General features: G+C 36.4%; 1 protein-coding gene across 1 annotated transcript; it reads left to right on the top strand.

The window, feature by feature from the left end:
- Nucleotides 1-12,889: 12,889 nt before the first annotated feature.
- On the top strand, nt 12,890-14,773 carry LOC119641854 (pickpocket protein 19-like). Its single transcript, XM_038040731.1, is given in 2 exon segments — nt 12,890-13,670; nt 14,663-14,773. Coding segments are annotated over 2 exon segments (666 nt in total). The 5' UTR covers nt 12,890-13,115.
- Nucleotides 14,774-15,024: the final 251 nt, after the last annotated feature.

The following is a 15,024-nucleotide window of genomic DNA, read 5'->3' as shown; positions in this document are numbered from 1 at the left end:
TACAGACCGACAGACACCCTACCCGAGGTTTGTTCGCGGCCGTTACAAATGGCAAGTATATCTTCTCTTCGTGGTGCCATTCAGGCTAATTTATCTACATCTCCAAAGAATATTAATAAAAAGAACAAATCCGTCTCTCTCTCTAGCTGTTCGGGTGTGTCTGCTAGTCACAATGCTGGGAATGTCGCACAACTTGCACGTGCAAGTGTGGTCACCTCTCTATATTCGCGTTAGCTCAAAACTCTCTACCTGTGAAGTCTATCTTTTCTAGTACCGATGACGTCTGCTTAACGGCAGTACTACCCAAAAAGGCTTTATTCTTGTCAAGACTGGCAATTGAGGATAACATAATAAGTTACTTGGCTGCAAAATTCCCATCCGTCAATTTGAAGCATGCAGGCAATTTCAAGTTGGCTTTATCTCAATCTAGCGCTGTTTTGTCTATTAAAGTGTTAGTGCCGACGGAAAATATTGAAATTTTGCTAAACAAACATTGTGGCCAATTGGATCCTTAATTAAGAAAATCATTCCTCAGGATCGACTGGATAGTACCAATTCTTCCACCTTCAAAAAACTACACGCTTGTCCAGGCCCAGTAACTTTCATCTACCAAATTGTTAGGGGCTTAAACTCAAAAATCCGCTCTACTTTCCTAAATTCAGTGAGCACGGAGTTTTGTTTGGCTTTTATTGAAACTTGGTTAAAGCCTGATTTACATTCGTCAGAACTTTTTGATAATTCTTTCCAGGTTTTTGGAAAAGAGCAAAAATTTCCAATAACTTGTTATAAATAACTTGTTAAAGTAACCAATATTTATAAGAAACATTTTGCACTTAGGTTGGCTGAAAAGTCTAAACCAACTGATATAGTCATAGCGTAGGAGGACTTCAAGGACTAGGACTTGTGCCTAGTCACTTGGTGTTAGAGTGATAATTCTGACTGTATGGCCCCTACTTCAACATTTGCTATTGTGTATTTCGACCCAGGATCTTAACAGATTCCTTTTTACCACCACCGAAATTAAGATTGACTTCACGCTCATTTAAAGGAATAATTTGGAGCAATCGTGGTTAACGGTCCATTTGCGGTAAATAAATCCATGCCATATGCATTAACTGTTGTTGTGATTCAATTGCTGTAGTTATTTCATCCTTCTTCTCCATCATCTACACAGAAGTTGTCTTTTAACATTTGAACGCCTAATGGATCACTGATTTCATTTTCAATTACAATTTTTTGCAAACACTTAGTAGCAAGATATGGTGCAGCGCGAGTTCCGTATGTAACCGTATTGAGTTGATAGCATTTCACAGGCGATAATGCATCAGTTCTCCATAGAATCATCTGATATTTTCTGCCGTCTGAATGCAATAGAATTTGTCAGTAGATCTTAATGTCTGTAGTGAAGACGTACATGGATAAGCGAAGATGTAAGTATTGAACACAGTTCACTTTGGACTGTTGAACTGATGCGCATTAAATCGTTGATCGAACAGCCGGCTGATGTTTTGGCGTATGCATCAAAGACTACATTCAATTTTGTTGTTGTGTTATGCGGTATCAGTTCACAATGATCTGAAATCAAATAACTTGCACTGAGAACAGAATTGACATTGACTTGTGCCATATGCCCCATGATATTGCAACATTATGTTTTAAGAGTAGGATCCTTGAGTAACCGACGTTCAATCCCAACAAATCTCCAATAATCTTCAATCGATGCATAGCGAAGCTTTTGATTTTGGTTATACGTGGGTATAAAGTTCACTTGCGTATCTGAATTCAGAATTGATCGGAAATCTGCTGAATTCCCAATTGTTGCAATTATTGTTACACCAGTCGTTGCTAGTAAGATATAATCTTTACGAGGCAATGATATGTTTGTGGCTGATGTCGCAAATGCATTGGATGTAACTTTGGGTGATGACGAACTGGCGTTCTGCTGAACTTTGAATTTGCTGTAGATAAAGTGCCCGGAGAGAATCGGTTAGGGACATTAAAGCTTATTTTACCAAGTAATGAAGGCGAGTCAATAGCATTATTTGTTATTTTGATTACAAAGGAAATGCCGAGAACAAACCTACGTTGCTCAAGAGACGGTGAGAACAGAAGAAGCAACCTATTTTCCTGGGAAGGAAAAGAGACAATCGGATTCCAACCCAAATTTCTAAGGGCAAACAGCAAGAATTGCTTTTGAACAGATTCAATTGAATCTATATAGCATCCATATGAAGGAGACCACACAACAGAGGCATACTCGAGTATGGGTCTAACCAAAGACATGTACAGCCTTTTCGTAATGTAGGGATCATCAAGCTCTTTGGACCACCCTTTTAAAAAACCAAGCGCGGACCTAGCTTTGCTTACCGAGGACTCAATATGCAAGTTAAAACGTAACCTATAGAACGCCAAAATCTGTGATCGAATCGACGTCCTCCAAGTTATGCCAATGTATGAGTAGTGAATGACTTTCTTCTTGAGAAAGAACTCTTCTTACATTTACTCAGATTTAGTTTCAGAAGATTCAAAGAGCACCATGCAAAAAAATTATCCAAGTCACGTTGACGCTAAAGGAAGAAAACAGTTTCACTTCATCAGCATACATAAAGATCTGGCTGGAATTAACCGCCGATGGAAGATCGTTAATGTATAAACTAAATAAAATGGGACTTAAGTCACTTCCTTGAGGTAGGCCTGACATAATGGGGAATTCATCCGAGGTGATAAAGTTAAACAAAACCTAGTCTATGGTTAGCCAAATCGAACGCTTTCCTTAAATCACTGTACATAACATCTGTGCGAGAGCCACTAGACAAAGCCTTGTAAACATGACAAGTGAACTCTAACAAGTTGGTGACTGTAGATCGCCCTTTCCGAAAGCTGTGCTGGTGTGAAGAAATATACGAATCAATGGCAAAGGCCAAGTGTTGAACACGAAGGGAAAACACCTAAATTCAATGAGAAGTTAAAAATGTTTGAGATGACACCACATAGCTCGACAGCGCAAGATTTAAGTACACATGATGGAATTCCATCAGGCCCAGGCGCACAACTATATTTTAGAGAACTCAACCCTTTAAAAACATCATCTTCCGAAATAACCAAGTTAGGAATTGCAACCGAGTTAGTTATAGGATATGGGTAGTTTGCTGATAAATCGAAATTAGCAATCGAAAAGTTACGTCGGAAATACTCAGCAAATAGATTTGAGATTTCAAAATCATCCGAGGAATCAGAGCCATTAAAAGAAATATGAGAGGGATATGTGGATATTTTTCTTTTAGAGTTAACAAATTTAAAGAAGAATTAAGGATTAGCAAACAGACAGGATTTAATGAACTGAAGGTATCTGCAGTAATAATAATGGTTGAGGGAGTTAAATCTATGCCTCGCCACCGAGTATGCGACATAGTCGAGCGCAGAGCTACTTTTCGATAATTTTTTGAATAGCGAGTTTTTTCTATTCTTGTGATATTTAATTGTCTTATTAAACCACGGGGGCACCTGCTTCGAGGTCGACAATGCTTGATCGGAACAGATGCAGCAATAGGTAGACTTAATGTATTGTAGAACGATGACAATATGCTTTAAATACTTCCGGTTGAGAAATCCAGCACCGTATGTGAAAGACGACGTTTTAGCAATACAATATTGATATTATGAAAATCATAATAATTATTTAAAAAAGTTTGATTTGGCACATTAAGGCATTTCAACAAACCATCATTCATATGATGAAAGGAAATGCATATTGATGGATGATAAGGATGCTCAGGTAAGCTAAAAGGTGGACAACGATTTACATTAATTTCGGGAAAATTGGCAAAGCAGAGATCAAGCAGTCTACCATTACAATTAGGGGTACGATTATATTGACCCAAATTATGATCAAACAATTCACTAAAGAACACAACAGCCCTATCAGACGTTGAAGTAGGAACCAAGCAGTCAGAATTATCACAGTTACACCAAGTGACTTGAGTTAAATTGAAGTCACCCAATGCAACGACCAAATCGATGGGTCTAGACCGCTTGGCCACTTCACAAATGAGAGCAGCGTGTTTCTTGTAAATGGAGATATCAGAATTTGGGGGAATATAGGAGCAGGTTATAAATAGATGTTTATCAGGCATATTCGCACGAATAGCGATAAATTCAACGTCAGGAGGAGTGCGAAATTCAATTAAATTGGACGGGACTGACGCAGATATGGCAATTAATACACCACCACCAATGCGATTCACTCGATCATTTCTAAAGACTTGGAAAGAATTATGAAAAAGTTCCGACGAATGAAGATCGGGTTTTAGCCAAGTTTCGGTGAAGGCCGAACAGAAAAACTACGTGCTCACTGAATTTAGAAAAGTAGAACGAATTTTTGAATTAAGGTCCCTAACATTTTGATAAATGAGAGATAGTGGGCCTGAAGAAACAATTAGTTTTTTTGAAGGCGAGAAGACTAAATTCCTTAATCAAGGATCCTACTGGCTACATTGGTTTGTTTAACAACATATCACTGTTTTCAGTCGGAACTACTATTTTAAAGTAGGAGATTGCCCTAGATTGAGAAGGACGCATTTTGAAAATCCTAACGCGCTTTAAGTTGACTGATGGGACTTTCGCCGCCAGATAACTTTTTATGTTATCCATCGATGTTTCAGGTGCCAGTCTTGACACAAATATTGCTTTTCTGGGAGGAACTGTCGTCAAGCAAATGTCATTACTTGGAACAGTAGGGTTCGCGGTTGGGGAGTTTAGAGTTGGGAAGAATATAGATGGCGTTATCGCCCTTGCACCAGCAGTTTGTGCGACGTGCCCAGTCTGGTGACCAGCGTTCACAGTCGAACAGCCACGGGGAGAGGATGATTTATTCTTCTCTTTATTATTTTTAGGTGGCTCTAGGGCGAGATACCCTTGCCACTTCAGCATGGCTTAAAACGGAAAGACTTGCTGACTTGTTTGTTACTATTCTGTTACCAACCGACTCAACAATATCGGAAACATTAACGTTTACTTTAGAATTAGAGAGAGCGGTAACTTGTACCAACGAATCAGATTTAGAGGCACTCAGAGGTAACGTCCCACACGCTACGCTACGAGTTGCTATTTTTCTGGCTTGAGTAGAAAACGAGTGTACAATAAGACGACACTCATCAAACCTAGATTAAATTAGCTCAAACTTCACCCACATGGAGCCTAGGTTACTACTCAATTCCGAGAAATCATTTCGCGTCTCCGTGAAAAGTTTGTAAAAATCAATGCTACCTACAGTCAGGACATGACCATCTTAAGCCTTTAGAAGGGTCAGCGACTGCTTCAGCACCACGGCCGAGAATACCGGCACACTTTGCATGACCAAAGCGCTTGCAGAGCCAACAAGAAACGAATCTATCCGATTCCGGGCCTGTTTTTGCGCGACATGGTGTATACAAGCACTCCATGTCAAGTCTACAAAAAGACAGAAGAGAATTATTAGGACAAAAAAGAACAAATTCAAAACAATCCACAACACTAAATTTATCTACAAATTTAAGAAATTTAAGAAAACTTCTCTGTTACGTTGTCACTGTAACAAGAGAACAAAAGAACAAGGAAAGCAAACCCAAACTGGAAGCACGAAAAAAAAGAGAATAAAAATCAGAAAAATTATCTCTTAAATTGCAGGTAAAATTTACACTACTGAAGCAACCCAAGAGAAAAGCTATTAACACCAAAGTAAGAAAAAAACAAAAAAAACTTGAAAGGGATTTACTATTGCGAGCACAAGCGCTAATCGCAAGAACCAAAATGAAAATCACAAAATTTTAATGTAATTAAAGTAATTCTTACACTTTTACACCTTTAATACTTTTATATTTTTGCAAATACTTAGCTTTAAACTTGTATAAAACGATAAGAAAAATTTAAGCAATGGAACAATCAAAAGCGTACGATCTCGCGTGCGTCAGTTGCCAGACTGTAAAAGTTGTAAAGTTATTATTCAAATTAATTAATGATAGTAACAAACGTTGCAATTCACATGCTCCATTAGGAATAATCCGACAGAGATTTTGGCCAAAAAAAAAGGAAAAGTCTTTGGCAACACTACAGAGCTGCATACAATGTCAGGAAACTCGTCCCAAATAATGCCAGTAAACAATGGGAAATCTCCAATCAACAAGAAAATTCAACACATTGAACTTGTAAGTGACTTATCTATTGATGCCTTTGTAAGAACTTTAAAATGTTTCATCAATCCAAGAGGGCGTTGTCAAAACATTTACAACGGCGTTGCAACCAATTTTGCTGAAGCCAGTAACAAATTAGAAGAATTATCCGTCTCATTCTTTTCCGATGATTGGTGAACCACCCAAAACTCAGGTAGACAATTCAGCCAGTTCAAGGAAACTATCACTTCTTTCAAGATGGAAACTCGTGTCTCAGTTAAAACACAAATTCTGGAAGCGATGGTCTTCCGGATATTTACATAAGCTGCAACAAAGACAAAAAGAGAAGAAATCATCTCTATACGTCAAAATAGGAGACATTTTAGATTTAATACATATTTTATTTAAATTCCATTTATACACAATGTATTCATATATTACCATATTTATATTTAGATTCCATATTTTTAATTTTATTCCAATATATAAGTGATCTGTTAACTATAATTTTCAACGTACTTTGCAATACGTGTTTATCTGTTTGCTCATATATGCAGTTCTTTCAACTTTTGACCATAGTCAATAAGCACTTGTTGCAATTCAAACCAGTCGAAGTGTGTCATCTATTTTAATTTCTTTTCTTTGAAAACTTAGCAAAATCCGATTGTTGGATATCGCAACTATAAGTCAAAATTTATTTGTATAGTATTTTAGAATAATCTTTGTTTTATTAAAGATAATTATAATTTGCAATGCCCAATAAAGTTTAGTCTCATCATCAGTGCAGTTAATCATCGTTATTATTTTGTGTTTGATCGGCTTTTTACTTTTTTGCCCTTTCGTAACAAGTGCTGGGGGGCAACACATGAAGTCAAGCTGGCTTAGCTTGCATGCAACATTCAAATTCAGTAGACAGCAAGACTTTGAGGTTTATTTTTTGGACTCTCGATGAGTGAACGAGACAACACCTATTGTGGCATTATTGATCTAAATATTAAATAAAAATGAATTTTTGTAAAAGCCGAAATTCACATACTAAAGATCTAAATTTTTTTTTCTTTGATTCGTTTTGCTAATCCGCAGCTATTAAATGTAATGTAGTGAAAACACAATTAAAGGTTCGTTATTGTAATTCTTTATTACGAATGCTTTTACACAACCCTTAATATTTCACTATCTTAACTATTATTCTTACTATTATTCTGACCTAACTGAAGCATGGTCAGTATCTTTTATAGAAACTAAATTAACGCTAACTTAAGCAATTAATATAACTTAAAGTAGGTTATAGCTTACTACTAATATATTAATTGCTTATTACTAAAATTCCACTACCTTAACTAGGTTAGTAGGAAATTGTATACTTAGCAATAACTTGTAGACTACGGTAGAGTGCGACTGATCGATAATACTACACCTTTCCTCTTGGGAAGAATGATCTTTAACAATGAATGATCATTCTTGGGTTTATCAATTATCGATGTTATTGCCTCTACCGTAGTCTTATAGTGTACATATATTTATATTTTGTTAGTGTAGCTTATATTTATATTTTGTTAGTGCAGCTTATATTTATATTTTGTTAGTGTAGGCGCCTTACACTTAGGTAACTCATGAAGTTTCGTGATATAATTTTAACCTATTTTTGTGTGTGATTTGAGTTTTATTTTTATTGTCTATTATTTTAATATTATTATTATCCTTAATTTCTATGACCTTATACGGTCCTAAATACTTATTCTGTAACTTATGCCCTACTTCATTTCTTAGGAGTACTAGGTTGCCTACTACTAGTGGTAAATTGTTAGTTTTCCTGTCGTAATTTATTTTTTGTTTTTCTTTTTCCTTATCTAACAGTAACCTAGCGCGCGCGTATGCTATATCTAATCTATATTTAGTTTCTTTAGCGTAGTCGTCTATGTTATATAGTGGCTCAATGTTTTTCTTGCGATCTGTTAATTGGGTTGGTGGCCTTGCAAATACTAATTCATAAGGACAGTAATTGTGTGTTGTGGAAGGTGTTGTGTTAAAACAATATTGGAAATATTTTATCCAAATATCCCAATCATTCAATTCAGGCGATATATATGAAAGGATGTACTCATTGAACGTTCGGTGATTGCGTTCCACCGTGCCGAGTGTCTGATGGTGGTGGGCTGTTGATGTTATATTGTCAATTTTGAGGTACTTACATAAATCGTTGATTAGTGCATTCTTGCATTCAGTTCCTTGGTCCGTTACAAGTGTTTTCATGGGCCCATAGTTTAGTATGAAGTTCTCGAAGATTGCCTTTGCTATGGTTTTAGCACTTTCATCTGTGACCGGAATTGTCACTAAATATTTGGTAAGGTCGCAAATTAGTGTTATCGCGTATTCATTACCTTTTTCTGTCCTTGGTAATGGGCCTATGGTGTCGACTACAACTGTATCGAAAGCAGTTGCTGGTGTTGGGGTTATGGTTATGGGGTTTGGGTATGGGTTGTAATTTTGGCTTTTTGGCATAGTGAATATTCTTTGACATACTTGGCTATTGTTTTTGTCATTTGCGGCCAGTAATAGTACCTTCGTATTTTCCACAAGGTACGTGTGATTCCAGAGTGACCCCCTTCTATTGGGTCATTGTGGTATTTTTGTAGAATGGTTTTGATTGCGGGCTTATTGTTTTTGTTTATAATTGTCACCTCTTGGAGTAGCGCTACTCTTATGTTTTTTAATATCTTATTGCCCATTATTTTAAATTAGTTCTGCGATACGGATTCGAAAATCCTCTCGCTTGGAGACATTTTGAAATTCGACCATTTTATTATACCGGCTTCTATTTCCAGCCTTTGGAAAAACTGACCTAAGTCGAGTTTTCCATTGGTATAAATGTCGTTTATTACGAATTTGGCAATTATTTTCCTCCCATGTTTCATGCAACATTTATCGGAGGCAAATTTTAATTGCACAAATTTCCGTACGTCATTATTATTAATGACTTTATAGACTTTGGGCGCCGCATTCTTATGTTCGCTTACATGTCGCTTTTCTGTGCAGTTATCTTTCTGCCGCGTTGCAGATCTTGTTACTACCGTATATAGTTTACTGTTTATTTCCTTCAGATCTTTAACTGTTATGCGGGATAGGGCGTCCGCTACGTGATTATCTTTCCCCTTGAGGTACTCTACCGTAAAATCGTATTCTTCTAAATCTAGTCGTAGACGCGTAAGTTTTGAACTTGGGTTTTTCATAGAGAACAGGTATACCAATGGTCTATGGTCGGATTTTACTAAAAATTGTCGTCCGTATATGTAGGGTCTGAAATGCTTGATTGCCCAGTGTATTGCGATTAGCTCTTGTTCGGTAGTGGATTTATTTGTTTCCCCTTTTGTGAATGTTCTTGAGGCGTAGGAAACTGGGAGTTGTACTCCGTTGTACTGCTGTGTGAGTACTGCGCCACAGGCGTATTTGCTAGCATCTGTTGTTATGCAGAATGGTTTTTTGAAATCTGGATATTGCAATAATGTTGGTTTTAGTAGTTCATTTTTTAGATGCTCGAATGCCTGATTGCATGCTGGGGTCCATTCGAATGGGACTCTCTTTCTGCATAGTTTAGTTAAGTGGCATGAATAGTCTGAAAAATTTTTTATAAAGCGTCTGTAATAGTTGCAAAACGCAACGAAAGGTCTTACACTGTCTGCATCTTTAGGGATTGGGTAATTCTTGATGACATCATATTTGCTATCATCGGGAAGTGTTCCCCATTTGTGGCCTAAAAAGGTTACTTCGTGCCTGAAGAAAGAACATTTCTCCGGGTTCAGCTTTAAATTGTGTTGCCTGCATAGCTGGAACACATCTCTTAAATTTTTGAGCATATGTTGCTCGGAACATCCTATTACTACTAGATCATCCATGTAGAGAAATGCTTGCGATGGTTTTAGGCCGGAGAAGGCAAGAGTCATCATGCGCTGAAATGAGTTTGGTGCTATTTTTAAGCCGTACGGGAGTCGCGTGTAGCGATATGAGCCATTGCTTGTTGAAAAAGAAGTTATGTTTCGTGATTTCTCTTCGAGTTCGATTTGATGAAATCCAGACATTAAATCGAGACATGAAAAATATTTAGCTCTTCCTAGCTGGTCAAGAATATCCTCGATTCTTGGAAGTGGGAACTTATCTGCTAGCAGTTTCTTGTTGACTTGGCGATAATCCACTACTAAACGCCATCTTTTTTCGTTAGTGTTCGGTGGACATTTTTTGGGTACTAATAAAAGTGGGCTATTATATTCGGATATGGATGGTTCGACTATTCCGTCTTTGATTAATTTAGTAACCTGTTTGTCTATTTCTGATTTTTGTGATTCAGGAATTCGGTAGTTTTTGATATATATAGGTGTTTTGTCGTTCAATCTGAGCTTTTGTTTATAGAAGTTGTTTGCAGTTATTGGTTCGGTTTCAATACCGAAAATATGTAACTATGTATGTATATGAAAACTGTAATTTGTTTAATATTAACTTTTCTTCTTGTTCCGCTCTGCGGCCTATTGTTAAGATTTCAGCATTATTTAGACACTCAAATTTAATATCGCTACTACTTATGGCTACGTCGTTCATATTTGTGTTGACAACTCTTATAAAGGCGTTTTTGCTATCCACAATAGTACTTGCCACTATTACTCCTGGGTGTGGTGTTTGATTTGGTCCCAGCACTGATTTTTCTTTTGTTGGTAACTGTATTAGACGAATAACTTCTACTCTTGCTGGCAATAGGAGGGTGTTTTTTTTGAATGTATGTGTTAGAGGAATTTGTATTTGTGTGTGAAAGTGCCTGGGCCGTATGGTGAGGGTATCTTTTGTGTTTTGGAAATTCAAAACGCAATTATATCTTTTTATAAAATCCATTCCGAGAATTCCGTCACACTGTATGGGAAAGTTCGCGGATACTATGTGGAATTTGTGTGGGACTAGAAAGTTACTCATTTTCAGGTCTAATTGAGTAGATCCGAGTGATTTAGTGGTCCCTTTTCCGATGCCAGATATGTTAGTCGTGCATGTTGTGTTTATGTCATTGTATTCGTTGTGTGTGTATTTTAGTAGTGATATGTCAGCTCCTGTATCTATTAATAGGGTTAGTGGGCGGTTTGTTTCTGCATTCTTGACTTCTATAAAATTACTCAGACTGAGGTTAAAGTGATATACCTTTTTTATTCGCTCAAGGGGGTTTGGTCGTTTTCCGACTGAGTTATTCTTACGTTTCTACTATTTCTTACTCGTGTTTGATTGGGATTATTCCGATTTCCGTAATTATTGTTGCTAGGACGGTTGTTCGCATATTCCCTGCGTTGGTAGTTATTACTGTAATTATACCGTCTTCTGTTGCGTCCCCGGTAGTTAGTGGGAACGTTTGGTTTGTTTCTATAATAACAAACTGTGTTGCAGTTGCTGGTTGCTTCCGTGCAACTGTTTACGAACTTTGTTATGGCTTCGTTTATATTGTTGAAGGTTCCTGCCCCCATGATAAGTTTGACCTTATCTATGGAGCAGTTTCGGGTCATTGCTTTGATAGCTTGCTGAGTGCTATATTTGGCAGCGAGCGTGTTCGTTAGTCCATCCGCAATGTATGCTCCTTCCAGGGCCTTTGTTAGGTCCTCTATTTCTTTTGTGTATTGGTTAGCGGTTTTACTGCGCTGCTGTAAGTTCATGATTTTAGCTGTCACAACCTCTACTGATTCTCCTTTTATTTTATTCTTTAACGTGTCCCTTATTTGTATCAGTGTAGTTTCGTGGCTTATTAGACTTCTGGTAGCACCTTTTAATTTGGTTTTTACCAGGGAGATTGCTGCGGCTTCATACGTTTCTTTGATAGTGTCTAATAATTCTAGTGCGTCTATGAAGCTTTGGAAATTGTATACTTAGCAATAACTTGTAGACTACGGTAGAGTGCGACTGATCGATAATACTACAGTAAATTTCTTATAAATCGATTGATCACTATTTGAGTTTTCCCAAAAATTTTTAAATTCATTTGTCATTTTATATCCTATCACAAATTTTACTTAATTTTCTTTTCATTTAATTTTGCACCCTTCTTGTTGTTTACCATATAAGGTTTGCTCAGACAAAACAAAAGAACGCCAATATGCGTCTCATTGTTCACGTTTCTCTCAGTTTTCAGTGCTTTATGGCGACAATGGTGCGTGATTAGCCTGTTAACGGCAATCAGCTTTATTCACAATTAGAATTGCATTTATAGGAAAAAAAATGGCTTTAAAAGAAGAACAAAACAAAATATAAACGAAATTGTTGTACGTACAAACAGAAATAAAACAGAAAAGTTTAAATATGCGAACGTTAAATAAAACATTGTTAAATGATTTTAACAAATAATCATTTTATATACATCAATATATAAATTTTACGCAGGACGACTCCTGTGCTTACTTTGTACTGTTTGGCGGAGTATTAATTATAACCTTTTATATATTATAGATGGCTTCACATTGTAGGGTGGCCGTAAGCTGATGTGATCCTTTGCGTATGTTTTCTGGATGTTTAATAAATACTTCTTTCCTACATGCGCTTGGGTTCTTAAATGCTTTGATACCCACACAGAGTAATTGCAAAGAGCACAAAAATAGTGCATGTAAAGGTCAGTTTCTAACAAAACTTACTTGCAGTTGCACACAGAATGCTCTCGAAGCATTTATCGGTGGATTTGGTAAAACGTGCCTTGGTTACTAAAAATGGAAACTCTAGCGAATATGGAGAAACCTTTACAGGCTTCTTCTATCGGTTTGCGAATAAATCTACGATACCTGGTTTAAGTAAGCTGGCAGATCGTGAAAGCTACAAATATCAAAGGTAAGGAACTCTTTTGAAACTCTTGGCTAATTTGTGAAAATTTTCCTGTTTTCAGGTTCACTTGGTTTCTTGTACTTTCGCTGGCTTTCTTCGGAACGGTGCACGTATGCCTGCATCTTAAGGATCGCTTTTATGCTGCCAAATATGGAGACTGTTATTAATAGTACTCGATATCCAGTATATCAAATAACTTTTCCTGTGGTATCCATTTGCAATCGCAACCAATTGAATTGGCAACGATTAGAAGCAGCCAAAAGCATGTTTTTACCACAAAAAAATAATACCGAAATATCAGAACTCTTTGAACTGATTATTACTGCTTACAACACCTTCCAATTTGATCAAATCCAAGTGTTTCAAATTTTTGAAAATCGACCAATACATGCTTTAACTCATATTAACTTTTCATTAGTTTATGAATACATGAGCTGGTCTTGCGAGGAGCTCTTAACGGAATGCAAATGGCGTAACAATGATATTAACTGCTGCGATTACTTTTTCCAGCGACGTAGTCAAATTGGTTGTTGATGGAGCTTTAACACTTTTGAAACGGAGGCGGCCAGAGAGAGACAATTGAAAGATCCCAACTGGCCTTTGCGTACGGGAAATTCTGGCATGAAAAGTGGCTTAAAGTTGATAAATCCAGAAAACATTTATCCAGGAAATGGAAAACCTAAAGGAATTAAGGTGATCGAATTGTTAAAAGCAATATTATGATAATATAATAATAAATTCTTTGTAAAGGTTATGATAGCAGAACCTCGTGTATGACATAAGAAGCCTTTACCTGGATCCGGTTATATTTTTCTATGAAAATGACACCAAACGTTTAAAAACCCAGAAAAGAAGATGTGTATATTCCTTAAATAAGACAAAAACGAAGTTATCAGTTATTACATCGGTCGTTACAAATGATAAACAGAGGCTCTAATGTGACCACCGCACGTAGCAAAACTTTCATATGTTTGTTCTTTTTTGAAGAGATTTGCTAAAAAATTACGTTTTTTATATTTTGGTATATTTCCCCGTTTTTCTTTTATTAATTGGTAAATGCTGGTGATAATTCTCTTGCTTTTGGGGAGCTCTAAATTTCCAAATATGAACCGTGAGTCTAGAGCTATATATATTCGACTTCACCGTTGATATTAATATTTTCAACAACCATTTTTTTGCAATTAAGCATATTTATCATTATTTAGCGTAAAGTATTTAACTTCCGTCGCATAATAAAAACGTTTCTTAACTTTTTTCTTACATTTCTGATAAATCGTTTTGAAATGCTTCTCGCCTTTAAAAATTAAAGCGAGCAATTTTCTTTAAAAACTTCCGAAACATTCCTGTTCTTTTTTTAATGGTAGAATTATTAAAGAAATGAAGTTGCTCTTGCACTTATTCAGTTCCCACTTTTTCACGACACCTTCCGGGTAATCGCAGTTTTTAGAATCAATCGATGAGCTTCGTCAGTGACGATAGAATTTCGATAAAAAGCCGCACCTTTCTTTAATGCAATGTCTTACTAACTAAAGTTAAAGTTTTGTAGCGTATTTTTCATTGCAATTCAGCCAATCTCTTGTCTTTTAAACAATTGCTATTAAATAAAGTACGAGCCAATTTAACCAGTAGGACTCTGTTATTTTTCCTAAAAATGTATGGATGAACCTTCGAGCTATGGATTCAAGACTTTACCCGGTGAAGTGTATATGATAGAAAGGTGTATATCGCAGTGCAATCAGGAATATTTACTAAAATACGGTGAATGCACCGTAGACATATTCTTCCCTACAGGTTAATTAATTACTATTTCTTTCCAAATTTCTCTAATAGTTAAGCAATCGTATGTGTGATTTGAAAGGATTATTATGTCTATCACAACACTATGGTAATTAAATAAAAAGCCACTACAAACATAGGCTTCCAAATATTTTTACTAATAGTATTATTTGTAAATATTTACTAATTAATCTTAAATGCTATACTAACGTTTATCTAAGAAGACATAAAAGATCAAGGAAAAGTTGTTTTGTGTAGGCTTATGATGTAT

This window comes from Glossina fuscipes, unplaced genomic scaffold (genome assembly GCF_014805625.2).
Source record: "Glossina fuscipes isolate IAEA_lab_2018 unplaced genomic scaffold, Yale_Gfus_2 183, whole genome shotgun sequence".
NCBI classification, from domain to species: Eukaryota; Metazoa; Arthropoda; class Insecta; order Diptera; family Glossinidae; genus Glossina; species Glossina fuscipes.
This window is presented reverse-complemented; position numbering and strand designations above follow the sequence as displayed.